This window comes from Pseudophryne corroboree, chromosome 10 (genome assembly GCF_028390025.1).
Source record: "Pseudophryne corroboree isolate aPseCor3 chromosome 10, aPseCor3.hap2, whole genome shotgun sequence".
NCBI lineage: Eukaryota > Metazoa > Chordata > Amphibia > Anura > Myobatrachidae > Pseudophryne > Pseudophryne corroboree.
The window spans coordinates 16,349,777-16,367,975 of record NC_086453.1 but is presented as its reverse complement, the minus strand read 5'-3'; the positions used below and the strand labels follow the sequence as shown (position 1 = coordinate 16,367,975).

Genomic DNA, 18,199 nt, shown 5'->3' with positions numbered 1-18,199 from the left:
TATATCACCTGCTGCACGCTGTGTGTACCCTCCTACATCACCTGTACCGTGTGTACCTAATATATCACCTGCTGCACCCTGTGTGTACCCTCCTACATCACCTGTACCGTGTGTACCCTCATATATCACCTGCTGCACCCTGTGTGTACCCTCCTACATTACCTGTACAGTGTGTACCTCATATATCACCTGCTGCACCCTATGTGTACCCTCCTACATCACCTGTACCGTGTGTACCTCATATATCACCTGCTGCACCCTGTGTGTACCCTCCTACATCACCTGTATCGGGTGTACCTCATATATCACCTGCTGCACCCTATGTGTACCCTCCTACATCACCTGTACCGTGTGTACCTCATATATCACCTGCTGCACCCTATGTGTACCCTCCTACATCACCTGTACCGTGTGTACCTCATATATCACCTGCTGCACCCTGTGTGTACCCTCCTACATCACCTGTACCGTGTGTACCTCATATATCACCTGCTGCACCCTGTGTTTATTTCCCCCCATGTCACCTGCTGCACCCTGTGTGTACCCTCCTACATCACCTGTACAGTGTGTACCTCATATATCACCTGCTGCACCCTGTGTTTATTCCCCCCATGTCACCTGCTGCACCCTGTGTGTACCCTCCTACATCACCTGTACCGTGTGTACCTCATATATCACCTGCTGCACCCTGTGTTTATTTCCCCCCATGTCACCTGCTGCACCCTGTGTGTACCCTCCTACATCACCTGTACTATGTGTACTTCATATATCACCTGCTGCACCCTGTGTGTACCCTCCTACATCACCTGTACCGTGTGTACCTAATATATCACCTGCTGCACCCTGTGTGTACCCTCCTACATCACCTGTACCGTGTGTACCCTCATATATCACCTGCTGCACCCTGTGTGTACCCTCCTACATTACCTGTACAGTGTGTACCTCATATATCACCTGCTGCACCCTATGTGTACCCTCCTACATCACCTGTACCGTGTGTACCTCATATATCACCTGCTGCACCCTGTGTGTACCCTCCTACATCACCTGTATCGTGTGTACCTCATATATCACCTGCTGCACCCTATGTGTACCCTCCTACATCACCTGTACCGTGTGTACCTCATATATCACCTGCTGCACCCTATGTGTACCCTCCTACATCACCTGTACCGTGTGTACCTCATATATCACCTGCTGCACCCTGTGTGTACCCTCCTACATCACCTGTACCGTGTGTACCTCATATATCACCTGATGCATCCTGTGTATATTCCCCCCCCCCATGTCACCTGCTGCACCCTGTGTGTACCCTCCTACATCACCTGTACCGTGTGTACCTCATATATCACCTGCTGCACCCTGTGTTTATTTCCCCCCATGTCACCTGCTGCACCCTGTGTGTACCCTCCTACATCACCTGTACAGTGTGTACCTCATATATCACCTGCTGCACCCTGTGTTTATTCCCCCCATGTCACCTGCTGCACCCTGTGTGTACCCTCCTACATCACCTGTACCGTGTGTACCTCATATATCACCTGCTGCACCCTGTGTTTATTTCCCCCCATGTCACCTGCTGCACCCTGTGTGTACCCTCCTACATCACCTGTACAGTGTGTACCTCATATATCACCTGCTGCACCCTGTGTTTATTCCCCCCATGTCACCTGCTGCACCCTGTGTGTACCCTCCTGCATCACCTGTACCGTGTGTACCTCATATATTACCTGCTGCACCCTGTGTACCCTCCTGCATCACCTGTACCGTGTGTACCTCATATATCACCTGCTGCACCCTGTGTGTACTCTCCTACATCACCTATACAGTATGTATCTCATATATCACCTGCTGCACCCTACGTGTATTCCCCCCCTATGTCACCTGCTACACCGTGTATACCCCCCTATGTCGCCTGCTGCACCCTGTGTGTACTCTGCTACATCACCTGCTGCACCCTGTGTGTACCCTCCTACATCACCTGTACCTTGTGTACCACAAATATCACCTGCTGCACCCTGTGTGTACCCACCTATGTCACCTGCTGCACCCTGTGTGTACCCTCCTACATCACCTGTACCTTGTGTACCACAAATATCACCTGCTGCACCCTGTGTGTACCCTCCTACAACACCTGCTGCACCCTGTGTGTACCCTCCTACACCACCTGTACCGTGTGTACCTCATATATCACCTGCTGCACCCTGTGTGTATTCCCCCCCCCCCCATGTCACCTGCTGAGCCCTATGTGTACCCCCCTATGTCACCTGCTGCACCGTGTGTACCCCCCCTATGTCACCTGCTACACCCTGTGTACCCCCCTATGTCACCTGCTGCACCCTGTGTATACCCTCATTTATCACTTGCTTCACCCTGGGTGGACCCTCCTACATCACTTGCTGCCCCCTGTGTGTACCCTCCTACATCACCTGTACCGTGTATACCTCATATATTACCTGCTGCACCCTGTGTACCCTCCTGCATCACCTGTACCGTGTGTACCTCATATATCACCTGCTGCACCCTGTGTGTACTCTCCTACATCACCTGTACCGTGTGTACCTCATATATCACCTGCTGCACGCTGTGTGTACCCTCCTACATCACCTGTACCGTGTGTACCTAATATATCACCTGCTGCACCCTGTGTGTACCCTCCTACATCACCTGTACCGTGTGTACCCTCATATATCACCTGCTGCACCCTGTGTGTACCCTCCTACATTACCTGTACAGTGTGTACCTCATATATCACCTGCTGCACCCTATGTGTACCCTCCTACATCACCTGTACCGTGTGTACCTCATATATCACCTGCTGCACCCTGTGTGTACCCTCCTACATCACCTGTATCGGGTGTACCTCATATATCACCTGCTGCACCCTATGTGTACCCTCCTACATCACCTGTACCGTGTGTACCTCATATATCACCTGCTGCACCCTATGTGTACCCTCCTACATCACCTGTACCGTGTGTACCTCATATATCACCTGCTGCACCCTGTGTGTACCCTCCTACATCACCTGTACCGTGTGTACCTCATATATCACCTGCTGCACCCTGTGTTTATTTCCCCCCATGTCACCTGCTGCACCCTGTGTGTACCCTCCTACATCACCTGTACAGTGTGTACCTCATATATCACCTGCTGCACCCTGTGTTTATTCCCCCCATGTCACCTGCTGCACCCTGTGTGTACCCTCCTACATCACCTGTACCGTGTGTACCTCATATATCACCTGCTGCACCCTGTGTTTATTTCCCCCCATGTCACCTGCTGCACCCTGTGTGTACCCTCCTACATCACCTGTACTATGTGTACTTCATATATCACCTGCTGCACCCTGTGTGTACCCTCCTACATCACCTGTACCGTGTGTACCTAATATATCACCTGCTGCACCCTGTGTGTACCCTCCTACATCACCTGTACCGTGTGTACCCTCATATATCACCTGCTGCACCCTGTGTGTACCCTCCTACATTACCTGTACAGTGTGTACCTCATATATCACCTGCTGCACCCTATGTGTACCCTCCTACATCACCTGTACCGTGTGTACCTCATATATCACCTGCTGCACCCTGTGTGTACCCTCCTACATCACCTGTATCGTGTGTACCTCATATATCACCTGCTGCACCCTATGTGTACCCTCCTACATCACCTGTACCGTGTGTACCTCATATATCACCTGCTGCACCCTATGTGTACCCTCCTACATCACCTGTACTGTGTGTACCTCATATATCACCTGCTGCACCCTGTGTGTACCCTCCTACATCACCTGTACCGTGTGTACCTCATATATCACCTGATGCATCCTGTGTATATTCCCCCCCCCCATGTCACCTGCTGCACCCTGTGTGTACCCTCCTACATCACCTGTACCGTGTGTACCTCATATATCACCTGCTGCACCCTGTGTTTATTTCCCCCCATGTCACCTGCTGCACCCTGTGTGTACCCTCCTACATCACCTGTACAGTGTGTACCTCATATATCACCTGCTGCACCCTGTGTTTATTCCCCCCATGTCACCTGCTGCACCCTGTGTGTACCCTCCTACATCACCTGTACCGTGTGTACCTCATATATCACCTGCTGCACCCTGTGTTTATTTCCCCCCATGTCACCTGCTGCACCCTGTGTGTACCCTCCTACATCACCTGTACAGTGTGTACCTCATATATCACCTGCTGCACCCTGTGTTTATTCCCCCCATGTCACCTGCTGCACCCCGTGTGTACCCTCCTGCATCACCTGTACCGTGTGTACCTCATATATTACCTGCTGCACCCTGTGTACCCTCCTGCATCACCTGTACCGTGTGTACCTCATATATCACCTGCTGCACCCTGTGTGTACTCTCCTACATCACCTATACAGTATGTATCTCATATATCACCTGCTGCACCCTACGTGTATTCCCCCCCTATGTCACCTGCTACACCGTGTATACCCCCCTATGTCGCCTGCTGCACCCTGTGTGTACTCTGCTACATCACCTGCTGCACCCTGTGTGTACCCTCCTACATCACCTGTACCTTGTGTACCACAAATATCACCTGCTGCACCCTGTGTGTACCCACCTATGTCACCTGCTGCACCCTGTGTGTACCCTCCTACATCACCTGTACCTTGTGTACCACAAATATCACCTGCTGCACCCTGTGTGTACCCTCCTACAACACCTGCTGCACCCTGTGTGTACCCTCCTACACCACCTGTACCGTGTGTACCTCATATATCACCTGCTGCACCCTGTGTGTATTCCCCCCCCCCATGTCACCTGCTGAGCCCTATGTGTACCCCCCTATGTCACCTGCTGCACCGTGTGTACCCCCCCTATGTCACCTGCTACACCCTGTGTACCCCCCTATGTCACCTGCTGCACCCTGTGTATACCCTCATTTATCACTTGCTTCACCCTGGGTGGACCCTCCTACATCACTTGCTGCCCCCTGTGTGTACCCTCCTACATCACCTGTACCGTGTATACCTCATATATTACCTGTTGCACCCTGCATGTATTCCCCCCATGTCACCTGCTGCACCGTGTATACCCCCCTATGTCACCTGCTGCACCCTGTGTACCCCCCTATGTCACCTGCTGCACCCTGTGGGTACTCTGCTACATCGCCTGCTGCACCCTGTGTGTACCCTCCTACATCACTTGCTGCCCCCTGTGTGTACCCTCCTACATCACCTGTACCGTGTATACCTCATATATTACCTGTTGCACCCTGCATGTATTCCCCCCATGTCACCTGCTGCACCGTGTATACCCCCCTATGTCACCTGCTGCACCCTGTGTACCCCCCTATGTCACCTGCTGCACCCTGTGGGTACTCTGCTACATCGCCTGCTGCACCCTGTGTGCACCCTCCTACATCACCTGCTGCACCTGTGTGTACCCTCCTACATCTCCTGCTGCACCCTGTGTGTACCCTCCTACATCACCTGCTGCACCTGTGTGTACCCTCCTACATCACCTGCTGCACCCTGTGTGTACCCTCCTACATCACCTGCTGCACCTGTGTGTACCCTCCTACATCACCTGCTGCACCCTGTGTGCACCCTCCTACATCACCTGCTGCACCTGTGTGTACCCTCCTACATCTCCTGCTGCACCCTGTGTGTACCCTCCTACATCACCTGCTGCACCTGTGTGTACCCTCCTACATCACCTGCTGCACCCTGTGTGTATCCTCCTACATCAACTGCTGCACCTTCTGTGTACCCTCCCACATCACCAGTTGCACCCTGTGAGTATCCTTCTAAATCACCTGCTGCACCCTGTGTGTACTCATCTACATCACCTGCTGCACCCTGTGTGTACCCTCCTACATCACCTTCAGTACTGTGTGTACCCTCCTATATCACCTTCTGCACCTGTGTGTACCCTCCTATATCACCTGCTGCACCCTGTGTGTACCCTCCTACATCACCTGCTGTACCCTGTCTGTATCCTCCTACATCACCTGCTGCACCCTGTGTGTACCCTCCTACATCTACCTGCTGTACCCTGTCTATATCCTCCTACATCACCTGCTGCACCCTGTGTGTACCCTCCTACATCTACCTGCTGTACCCTGTCTGTACCCTCCTACATCTACCTGCTGCACCCTGTGTGTACCCTCCTACATCACCTGCTGCACCCTGTGTGTACTCTCCTACATCACCTGCTGCACCCTGCGTGTACCCTCCTACATCACCTGCTGCACCCTGTGTGTACCCTCCTACATCACCTGCTGCACCCTGTGTGTACCCTCCTACATCACCTGCTGCACCCTGCGTGTACCCTCCTACATCACCTGCTGCACCCTGTGTGTACTCTCCTACATCACCTGCTGCACCCTGCGTGTACCCTCCTACATCACCTGCTGCACCTGTGTGTACTCTCCTACATCACCTGCTGCACCCTGCGTGTACCCTCCTACATCACCTGCTGCACCTGTGTGTACTCTCCTACATCACCTGCTGCACCCTACGTGTACCCTCCTACATCACCTGCTACACCCTGCGTGTACTCTCCTACATCACCTGCTGCACCCTACGTGTACTCTCCTACATCACCTGCTGCACCCTGTGTGTACCCTCCTACATCACCTGCTGCACCCTGTGTGTACTCTCCTACATCACCTGCTGCACCCTGTGTGTACCCTCCTACATCACCTGCTGCACCCTGCGTGTACCCTCCTACATCACCTGCTGCACCCTGCGTGTACTCTCCTACATCACCTGCTGCACCCTGCGTGTACCCTCCTACATCACCTGCTGCACCCTGCGTGTACTCTCCTACATCACCTGCTGCACCCTGCGTGTACTCTCCTACATCACCTGCTGCACCCTGTGTGTACTCTCCTACATCACCTGCTGCACCCTGTGTGTACTCTCCTACATCACCTGCTGCACCCTGTGTGTACCCTCCTACATCACCTGCTGCACCCTGTGTGTACTCTCCTACATCACCTGCTGCACCCTGTGTGTACCCTCCTACATCACCTGCTGCACCCTGTGTGTACCCTCCTACATCACCTGCTGCACCCTGCGTGTACTCTCCTACATCACCTGCTGCACCCTGCGTGTACCCTCCTACATCACCTGCTGCACCCTGTGTGTACTCTCCTACATCACCTGCTGCACCCTGTGTGTACTCTCCTACATCACCTGCTGCACCCTGCGTGTACCCTCCTACATCACCTGCTGCACCCTGTGTGTACTCTCCTACATCACCTGCTGCACCCTGCGTGTACCCTCCTACATCACCTGCTGCACCCTGTGTGTACCCTCCTACATCACCTGCTGCACCCTGTGTGTACCCTCCTACATCACCTGCTGCACCCTGCGTGTACTCTCCTACATCACCTGCTGCACCCTGTGTGTACCCTCCTACATCACCTGCTGCACCCTGTGTGTACCCTCCTACATCACCTGCTGCACCCTGTGTGTACCCTCCTACATCACCTGCTACACCCTGCGTGCACCCTCCTACATCACCTGCTGCACCCTGTGTGTACTCTCCTACATCACCTGCTGCACCCTGTGTGTACTCTCCTACATCACCTGCTGCACCCTGTGTGTACCCTCCTACATCACCTGCTGCACCCTACGTGTACCCTCCTACATCACCTGCTGCACCCTGTGTGTACCCTCCTACATCACCTGCTGCACCCTGCGTGTACCCTCCTACATCACCTGCTGCACCCTGTCTGTACCCTCCTACATCACCTGCTGCACCCTGCGTGTACTCTACTACATCACCTGCTGCACCCTGTGTGTACTCTCCTACATCACCTGTACCGTGTGTACCACATATATCACCTGCTGCACCCTGCGTGTACTCTCCTACATCACCTGCTGCACCCTGTGTGTACTCTCCTACATCACCTGCTGCACCCTGTGTGTACCCTCCTACATCACCTGCTGCACCCTGCGTGTACTCTCCTACATCACCTGCTGCACCCTGCGTGTACCCTCCTACATCACCTGCTGCACCCTGTGTGTACCCTCCTACATCACCTGCTGCACCCTACGTGTACCCTCCTACATCACCTGCTGCACCCTGAGTGTACTCTCCTACATCACCTGCTGCACCCTGTGTGTACCCTCCTACATCACCTGCTGCACCCTGTGTGTACCCTCCTACATCACCTGCTGCACCCTGTGTGTACCCTCCTACATCACCTGCTGCACCCTGCGTGTACTCTCCTACATCACCTGCTGCACCCTGTGTGTACCCTCCTACATCACCTGCTGCACCCTGTGTGTACCCTCCTACATCACCTGCTGCACCCTGTGTGTACTCTCCTACATCACCTGCTGCACCCTACGTGTACCCTCCTACATCACCTGCTGCACCCTGTGTGTACTCTCCTACATCACCTGCTGCACCCTGTGTGTACTCTCCTACATCACCTGCTGCACCCTGCGTGTACCCTCCTACATCACCTGCTGCACCCTGCGTGTACCCTCCTACATCACCTGCTGCACCCTGCGTGTACCCTCCTACATCACCTGCTGCACCCTGCGTGTACTCCTACATCACCTGCTGCACCCTGCGTGTACTCCTACATCACCTGCTGCACCCTGCGTGTACCCTCCTACATCACCTGCTGCACCCTGCGTGTACCCTCCTACATCACCTGCTACACCCTGCGTGCACCCTCCTACATCACCTGCTGCACCCTGCGTGTACCCTCCTACATCACCTGCTGCACCCTGTCTGTACCCTCCTACATCACCTGCTGCACCCTGCGTGTACTCTACTACATCACCTGCTGCACCCTGTGTGTACTCTCCTACATCACCTGTACCGTGTGTACCACATATATCACCTGCTGCACCCTACGTGTACCCTCCTACATCACCTGCTGCACTCTGCGTGTACCCTCCTACATCACCTGCTGCACCCTGTGTGTACCCTCCTACATCACCTGCTGCACCCTGCGTGTACCCTCCTACATCACCTGCTGCACCTGTGTGTACCCTCCTACATCACCTGCTGCACCCTGCGTGTACTCTCCTACATCACCTGCTGCACCCTGTGTGTACTCTCCTACATCACCTGCTGCACCCTACGTGTACTCTACTACATCACCTGCTGCACCCTGTGTGTACCCTCCTACATCACCTGCTGCACCCTGTGTGTACCCTCCTACATCACCTGCTGCACCCTGTGTGTACCCTCCTACATCACCTGCTGCACCTGTGTGTACCCTCCTACATCACCTGCTGCACCCTACGTGTACTCTCCTACATCACCTGCTGCACCCTGCGTGTACTCTCCTACATCACCTGCTGCACCCTACGTGTACTCTCCTACATCACCTGCTGCACCCTGCGTGTACTCTCCTACATCACCTGCTGCACCCTACGTGTACCCTCCTACAATTCCTGCTGCACCCTGTGTGTACCCTCCTACATCACCTGCTGCACCCTGTGTGTACCCTCCTACATCACCTGCTGCACCCTGCGTGTACTCTCCTACATCACCTGCTGCACCCTGTGTGTACCCTCCTACATCACCTGCTGCACCCTGTGTGTACTCTCCTACATCACCTGCTGCACCCTGTGTGTACCCTCCTACATCACCTGCTGCACCCTGCGTGTACTCTCCTACATCACCTGCTGCACCCTGCGTGTACTCTCCTACATCACCTGCTGCACCCTACGTGTACCCTCCTACAATTCCTGCTGCACCCTGTGTGTACCCTCCTACATCACCTGCTGCACCCTGTGTGTACCCTCCTACATCACCTGCTGCACCCTGTGTGTACCCTCTTACATCACCTGCTGCACCCTGTGTGTACCCTCCTACATCACCTGCTGCACCCTACGTGTACACTCCTACATCACCTGCTGCACCCTGTGTGTACCCTCCTACATCACCTGCTGCACCCTGTGTGTACCCTCCTACATCACCTGCTGCACCCTGTGTGTACCCTCCTACATCACCTGCTGCTCTCCTGAACCTTTTGTGTTCCCTTCGCCTATATCCAGTTTGTGCCATCCCCCACTTACATCAGGGTGCGGGTGATGTCCCACCCTACATCATCTGCACCCTCCAATCTCTGACCTATGTGTCTCTCCCTACATCTCCTGGGTGGTGCTGGGTCCTCGCAGGTAGGCTAGGTGTTCTGTGGGCTATTGATAGGTGAGCCCACACAGAGATCCATCTGATTACTGACTCCCGCACCAGGTCTAGGTCTTGTGTAACTGGCAGTGATAGTAGTGATGGCTACTCTCACTAGTGGATGGATTGGGGTGGTGCATTGGCATAGACACTGGCTACTCTGAGTAATGTAACTGAGGGCTAATTCAGACTTGATCAGAGATGTGCTAGAAAACGCCCATCTACGTTCAATTTCTATAAATAATATAGTGTGAGAAGATCAGGGAAGGGGTTCCCTAGGGCGGATGGGCACCTCCAAACACAGAGCAGCCAGGAAAACAGCACACCAGTCCAGGGTTTTCGTAAAATCTAGCCATGGCTAGTCTTATGGTGCGGGACAAAGCCAAAACATAAAAATAAATTTGAGCCCATCTGGGCACTAACTAAACATCCTAGACTTCCTCTGTGAGGGTGGTAAGACCTAATGCCCCCACAACAAAGACAGGCATATGCACAGTACTTACAGTCAGTAAATCAGTGTCTCATAACAGGCCTGCTGTCTGTTTCCCCGGGTAGTGAGCTTTGAGCCAAGCCCTAACATAGCTTATATCAGCCTCTTACAGGTACAGGTGCAACCTGCTCTCAGGCTGAATTTCTAAAGACCCAAAATGGGCCTTGAGGATGGAACCCTCCCTTCTCTCTCACATCCACACCCCAGGAACCCTTATCCTACTTTTACCAAAAGCCAAATGCTTTCAGTAGAGCAACCACAAACCTCTTCCTGGGGTTTTAAAATTCATAGGCCAGAAACCTGGGACAAACATATCTGCCATTTATCACTTTACCAGCGCTCCAACTAAGGGTGAACTGTCATGGTAAGTCTGTCTAGGCCAGGCGTTCTGACTGCTGTCCCCTCTGTTCCGCTGCCGGCCAGGGCTGATTGCCACGTCATTAAAACAGCACCCTAACGTTATCCTTCTTTTTCTAGTAGTGATAGAAGATGAGCGGATTGAAGATGTCCTGACCATGTCAGAGAAGGCCCCGCCAGCTGTCTAAACGCTTCCAAGGATCATCTGACTCAACCAACAAATTAAAGAATCCGATAAACTGGATCTCTGGCTGCCATCTGTAACACCGCAAACTCATTACAACCCCACGCATAGGAAGACTCAACCACTGGGGGCTCAGATCCGCCTCGGCCATTGGAGCGATGAGAGATGGGGCATTCCATTAATGTACAAAGGAAAACAACGAACGTTTGTTTGGAAGACACCAAAGTCGAGGCAGAAGCTGAGCTACTGATTTAGGGGGTAATAAGTCCCCCTTTCACCTTCTGTAATATTTGGGTAGGGTGGGGAGGGGTTGCATACATTTTCGGGGTGAATAACGGCTGCGGGGTGGCTTGTGTCTCGATTTTGGGGTACCAGTCTATTATTCTAAATCATTAAAAGAGGATGACGCGAACAGTTTTTACTTACCCCATTATTCATGGACTTTGCAAAAATATTGGGGCATAATTACCCTTTGCCAGTGGTAATAAAGTGTTTGAGCCTGCATGGGGTATATCGTGGAAAGCGCAGCATTAATGCATAGCGACAGATTTACCCCACACATGGCTCCAGGTAACGGCTTCAATGATTTTACACTTGGAAGACGATGCATTTTCTGTCCGGTTCTAGTCGTGCTGCATGATACGGTGACAGGGAGAATCCCCAAGTGCGTCACTTTCCCAAAAACCAAGCAGGGGACACGGTTCCACGCCATAGTCTGTGACAGCTGGAATTTCCCTGCAGGCTTAAAGCTACACAGGAACTTAGGTATCCATTTATAGCTGTAGGGCCATGGAATGTTTAAAAGACCATAGGATGCATAAAAAAACAACATATTGACACATACGTGCAAAAGTTTTAAGAGCAAACGGTCTGGTCACCAAATGCTGCAGTCTGTTGTCTTGGAATGGTCCCAGGGCACCGAAATGTGTATCTATTATGACCACTCTTATCGTCTCGTACTGATCCGGTCAGTTCTTAAATGTGCTGAAACGGACACGTTGCTCTTCACTAGAGATTGCACACATATTGGCTGATGGCAATTAGCACCTGGCCCGATCAAATTCACATTCGATGCAACAATATGTATAATTAAAGCTGCTACGCATTTGAATGTGGCCCCAAAACATGAGCGATATTAATTCAGCTGCAAGCATACAGGCGGTCAGAAGATTGTTATTAGGTTATGCGTGCCTAGTCATCTGATGTAGACCTGAGCCCTGAATGGCTGGATTGCATCCAGTTGTGAAACTGATCACGGCAAAGTCCCACATTCTCGTACACTTACATTAGCGCAGGCATAGTAAGTTTATAGGATGCTTTTCATCGTGAGTCCTTAGACCGGTCGTTCTGCATACTGACGCTCTTCTTTATGAGCCTAAACTGGCTGATAAAAGAAGACAATAGCTTGCAGTAAGTTAGTTAATATTATCTACAAAAAGAAGTTAATATCTCCTGCAAGGCTATGGAGACTTGTACATATATTTGCGGACGTATAAAAAAAAAAATTTAATAGTACCCGCACTACTGGCCGGTATGTCTTCCATTTTTAGTGGCACTTAGAACTTAGTCTATACGACTATATATAAATTTGGGGATTCCTAGGGGTTTATATACTAAGCATCGGGTTCTAAAGCCCAGCCTTCCGTCCGTGTTTATGGCCGAAATTTTAAAGGGCAACAATTCTTCCAGCAAAACATGGCTAGTAAAAGCATCGCCCCTTTAAAATTCGGTCTTAACATAATGGGAAGCGCCAGATTTTGGAAGCCGACGCTTAGTCAATAAACCCCTTTAGTATCACTGTGTTATATGGCACGACCCACAACCATTGTCTGAAGATTGATGTTGATCAGGCTTCTGTGTGTAACCCCTTAACCGCCTCCTTGGGCCGACGAAAGGATTTTAATCGCAACCCTTTTTTTCTTTGGGATAAAAACAAACCACAAAAAAAATCTGTTTCAACATACGTCTGAATTCCTAGCAGAGTACTGGGACCTCTCCAGTCCCTTTCGCTCTGTCCTAAATACTGTTTACATGATTTAATCTTGCAAAAAAGATATACATATATATATATTTATATATACATATATATGTGATGAACTGTGCACCTTTTGCATGCAAAAATATCGTTTTAACATGTGACATTCTTTGATCGAATGGAATTATTTTTAGCCGTGCAATATTGCGTGTTCCTCGACCATTTGTTTTGTTTAAAACATAAAAAAAAAGGAACATAAAGGAGAAAGGATTATCATTTGTATTTTTTTAAAGAGACAGAAACTATTGTATTATTTTTCTCTTTTTCGTTTCCTTTCCTGTGGCAGGGAACTGTTTTATTACAGAGATTTTTATTTTGTGTGTGTGTGTGTGTGTGTGTGTGTATGTATGTACAATAAGCTCCTTTAGCTATTCCCTATAACTGGAGGCGTTGTCTTGGTAAGGAAAGAGTTAAATATTCAGTACTTGTGCAGGCGGATAGGGGTGGGCCGGTCATCGCGGGGGAGGGGCCTACACCTGGAACCCACCTTCGGTCTGACTTGGCAATACCACTGACTTCTGGAACGTTAGCGCGTCGGTGCTGAAAGGGTTACGTGCAAAAAAAGTCGCCGACGGTAGCCCCAGTTCTTCCACAGTGAGTGCCAAATTCCTGCATAGACTTATCCAGGAGCTTCACAGCCAGTCAACCAGCTCTAGAAAGTTCCTCCATTCTAGGCAAAGTGCTGGCACTCTTTCCAGTGCATTCTGGGAGTTGATGGTGATTTTCTGGTTGAACAGTCCCAGAATCGTAACCGCAGCTCGCAGGGAGGCAATCTGTGGTTCTCTAGCTACCATGGAACTTTGCAAGCATAAGCATGCTGAGACTTTTAGTTCCCTGGTGACTAGTGGCCGATACGTTGTTGAGGCCTGTGTCTGTGAGGGGTTTTGTTTACATTTTGCATCAAATCTTCCAAAGAGTACAAGCAACCAATCAGATTCTAGCTACCGTTTTAGGAAATGTACCAAATGATAGCTAGAATTTGATTGGTTGCTTTGGACAACATCTCCATTTGACCTCCTTAGAAGGTTTGATCAGTCTCCCCTATAGTGCTTATGTCAGTGAACTAGATGGATTCTCTCTGGAGTTGGTCAGATGTCACGGGGATTGGACAGGCAGGGTGATCCAGTCTTTCTGAAGTGTTCTCGCCCTGTTTTCTTTTTCTCAGCGTACCCATCTGATTTCTACAAAGAATTCTTGTGTCTGTGATTTAATTCTTCTGAGTTGTCTTGTGTATATGTATTATGCAGAGCCGCGAGTGATATTCAATACCTGGCGCTCTTAAGTTCTTCCTTAACGGTCTAGATCGTGCTTTTTATCTTTTTATTCTGTTGGAGAATGAGGCAGGCAGGACTGTACTACCGTGTTCACAATGCTGGTTCCGTTTTCCTTTCGCTGTATTCGCCACTCGCACCTGATGGAGGCATTTTGTTTTCAGAACCGCTGTGCCGCCTACGGGTTCGCCAGAATCTATTGTCTCATTGGTCCTGGTGAACTGAGTTTCCATAATGGTTCAGCTCACAAAATGGCCGCCCTTCTGTGCATAGGCGCCACGTGCACTTTATATAGCACTGAATATGTTTATCTGCATGGCTCAGGTTTTTGCAAACGTCCTGTGGGTACAGATTTGTTATATCAATTGGAAAAAAGGTGTTATTCCACTTATGCCGGAATATCTGGATTTTGTGCAGAATTTCCTGGCTTTTTTTCTTTTAAAGTGGATCTTGTGTAGATAATCTGGGGTTTGCTGCAATTATTACTGTTTGTTATTGTTTTGAATGGTGCGTTCCTATCCAGGCTTTAATCAGAACTAAGCAACGTGTGACTCTTAGTAAACTGCACCTCCCAGCAAGTGTACCAGGAGATATATCTGAACAACAACGCTGTGTGTAATTGGTATTTTACGCCTTGCCCACTAATGGTAGTGTCATATGGATACAAAATGGTGTCTGTTATGGGACAGATTTTTTAAATGGTTGCTATGCGATGGCCTGCATAATAAATAGCCAGGAATTCAAAATAGCTGGTATATGACGAAGTGTAAAAGAAATAGGTCCTCAAAATGGCTGCTACGTGATAAACTGTGTAAGAAATAGGATTTCAAAATGGTTGCTAAGCAACAAACGGTATAATAAATAGAATTTCAAAATGGTTGCTAAGCGACAAACGGTATAAGAAATAGGATTTCAAAATGGGTGTTAAGCGACAAACTGTATAAGAAATAGGATTTCAAAATGGCTGCTTAGTAAGACTATAAGATATGGAATTTCAATATGGCTTCTCTGTTACTGACTATAAGAAATGGAATTTCAAAATGGCTGCTCTGTAACTGACTGTATAAGAAATGGAATTTCAAAATGACTGCTCTTTGACTGACTGTATAAGAAATGGAATTTCAAAATGGCTGCTCTGTAACTGACTTTATAAGAAATGGAATTTCAAAATGACTGCTCTTTGACTGACTGTATAAGAAATGGAATTTCAAAATGGCTGCTCTGTGACTGACTGTATAAGAAATTGAATTTCAAAATGGCTGCTCTGTGACTGACTGTATACGAAATGGAATTTCAAAATGGCTGCTCTGTGACTGACTGTATAAGAAATGGAATTTCAAAATGACTGCTCTTTGACTGTATAAGAAATGGAATTTCAAAATGGCTGCTCTGTGACTGACTGTATAAGAAATGGAATTTCAAAATGGCTGCTCTGTGACTGACTGTATAAGAAATGGAATTTCAAAATGGCTATTCTGTGACTGACTAAGAAATGACTGCTAGTAAACCAACTAATAATAGAAAGAAACTGTGTGCGGGTTAAGAAGGCAATCTTTGAGTTTCCACAGAAGCAAGCAGTGTTACTTAACTCTTGAACGTGTTTGTGATATACAGTGTGTTTCCGTATGAAATGGACTAAAGCTCATCTAAGGAATATACTTAATCCCTTCTTTGGAGTCCCTATCTCTAATACATATGTTTGGGCACCGTCAGGATAATGAGACACGTCCATGTATATTTCCTTCCTCACCATTCTGTCATGTGTGTGGTGTGTTTCTGCCATCTTTGTTGCTGGCAAACCATCCTTTTTTATTTTTTTAATGAAACACTTTATTAGAGGTTCTAAAATGTTTATTTAAAAAAAAAAATACAAATTCTCTGTAAAATCTGTTAAAATGTAATAAATCTGCAATATGGTGTCACACTCTGAATATGTGCTCAGGGTGAGGAAAAGGAGATCAGCCACAGCGCAGTGAGGCTGCGGGGTGGAGCCATTTAGCGCAGTCTTGTGATAAGCAACCTATCTCCACAGACCTGCAAACCAGCCGCCCTGTGAGGGATTCGGAAGCAAAAGCCAGCATTGGGTGGGTGACATATTAAGTAAATCATTTGTAATGAAGAAAAGGATCAGCAATGTGCTTCAAATTTGGCAATAATTGGTAGTAATAATAACATTACTAAGGGGTAAATTCATGAAGCAGTGGAGAAGTTGCCCATGGCAACCAATCAGCATCTCCCTTTCATTTGATAAAGGCTTCCTTCAAAGCTGATTGGTTGGCATTGGCAACCTCTACTGGTCCTTTTCTCCACTCTTTTCACGGCTTCATGAATAGACCCATAAGAAACAAATCCCGGTTGCAATTTGTTTACGCAGTACGAGTTCTAAGAAATGCGCGGGGGGGGGGGGGGAGGATTTATTGAGGGGCCACAAGACGTTTTCAGTAGATTTCAATATAAGTCACAATTATCCCTGAAAGACGCAATCCGTGCAGTGAGGGGAAAATACAATAATTGCCCCTTCCTCCCCTCAACCGGGCTGTTTTTATATTAATTTATAGGCTCCTCGTAGTCTTCATATGTACATCCTGACCCACTGCTCCGTGGTCACTGTCTGTCTGCTCCTCCCCTTTAGAATGTAAGCTCTCACGAGCAGGACCCTCTCCCCTCATGCTTTTTTCCTTCTCTTACTTCTACTATCACCTACGCCATACTCCTTACAGCGGCACCTAACCCTCGGTTTCTGACACCCTGCTGCCTTTGTCAGTGTTATGACCACTGTTCCATATACCCTGTACTTGTCATGCATCGTCTTGTACTGTAAGTCGCTGTTTTCTTGTTTTGCTCATTTGTTTATGTACTTTGTTAGGCGCTGCGGAACCCTCGTGGAGCCATATAAATAAAGGATAATAGTAATAATTGTCCACATCCATCCCTATTCTGTATGTCACCGTTGCGGCCATTCATTGTATTATTCCTGGCGAATGGATAAAGCTATTCGTGCATTGATTATTGCACAAGGTGAAATGAAGGACGAGCACTTTTTATAGTGGCATCCCAGAGGCTTTGGCGCTACCAGTCGCCTCTTACACTGCACCGGGGCGACACGCAGAGACATCTAGCGGGGATGAATGCAGAAGAGGGCGGGACAGAGCTAGCGCCGCGCCTTGTTGGGTCTGGCCGTTATAAATTTCTGCTTTTTCATTTTTCTTTTTCTTTTTCTTTCTTACTGTACCTCTGAAATGTGTTTTGCGGCAAACGTATGCTGTTAAAGGGGTTAAAATGTGTAACTACATAGAGGGGACGGGATGGAGAGGCACTTGAAATAGTTATCATATATTACTGCTGTTTTTATTGCAATAAAATGTTGATACAGTTGAGTCTTTATCTTTATTTAACGCGACTATACTGCACAAGGGGGTGGTCATTCCGAGTTGATCGCTAGCTGCATTCGTTCGCTGTGCAAAAAAAACGCACTTCTGCGCATGCGGCACAATGCGCACGCGCAACGTACTATTACAACGAACGATGTAGTTTCACACAGGGTCTAGCGAAGCTTTTCAGTCGCACTGCTGGCCGCAGAGTGATTGACATGAAGTGAGCGTTTCTGGGTGTCACCTGACCGTTTTCAGGGAGTGTTCGAAAAAAAGCAGGCGTGGCAGAAAAAATGCAGGCGTGGCTGAACGAACGCAGGGCGTGTTTGTGACGTCAAAACAGGAAC

At 49.2% G+C, this 18,199-nt stretch overlaps 1 protein-coding gene across 1 annotated transcript in view; it reads left to right on the top strand.

The window, feature by feature from the left end:
* Positions 1–17,858, top strand: part of CAMK2N1 (calcium/calmodulin dependent protein kinase II inhibitor 1) — a 29,800-nt gene extending 11,942 nt beyond the window's left edge. Inside the window, exon 3 of the mRNA XM_063942156.1 lies at positions 11,112–17,858. Coding sequence (XP_063798226.1) covers positions 11,112–11,179 — 68 coding nt within the window. The 3' untranslated portion in view covers positions 11,180–17,858. The remainder of the gene's footprint in view (positions 1–11,111) is intronic.
* The last annotated feature ends 341 nt before the right edge of the window (positions 17,859–18,199 follow it).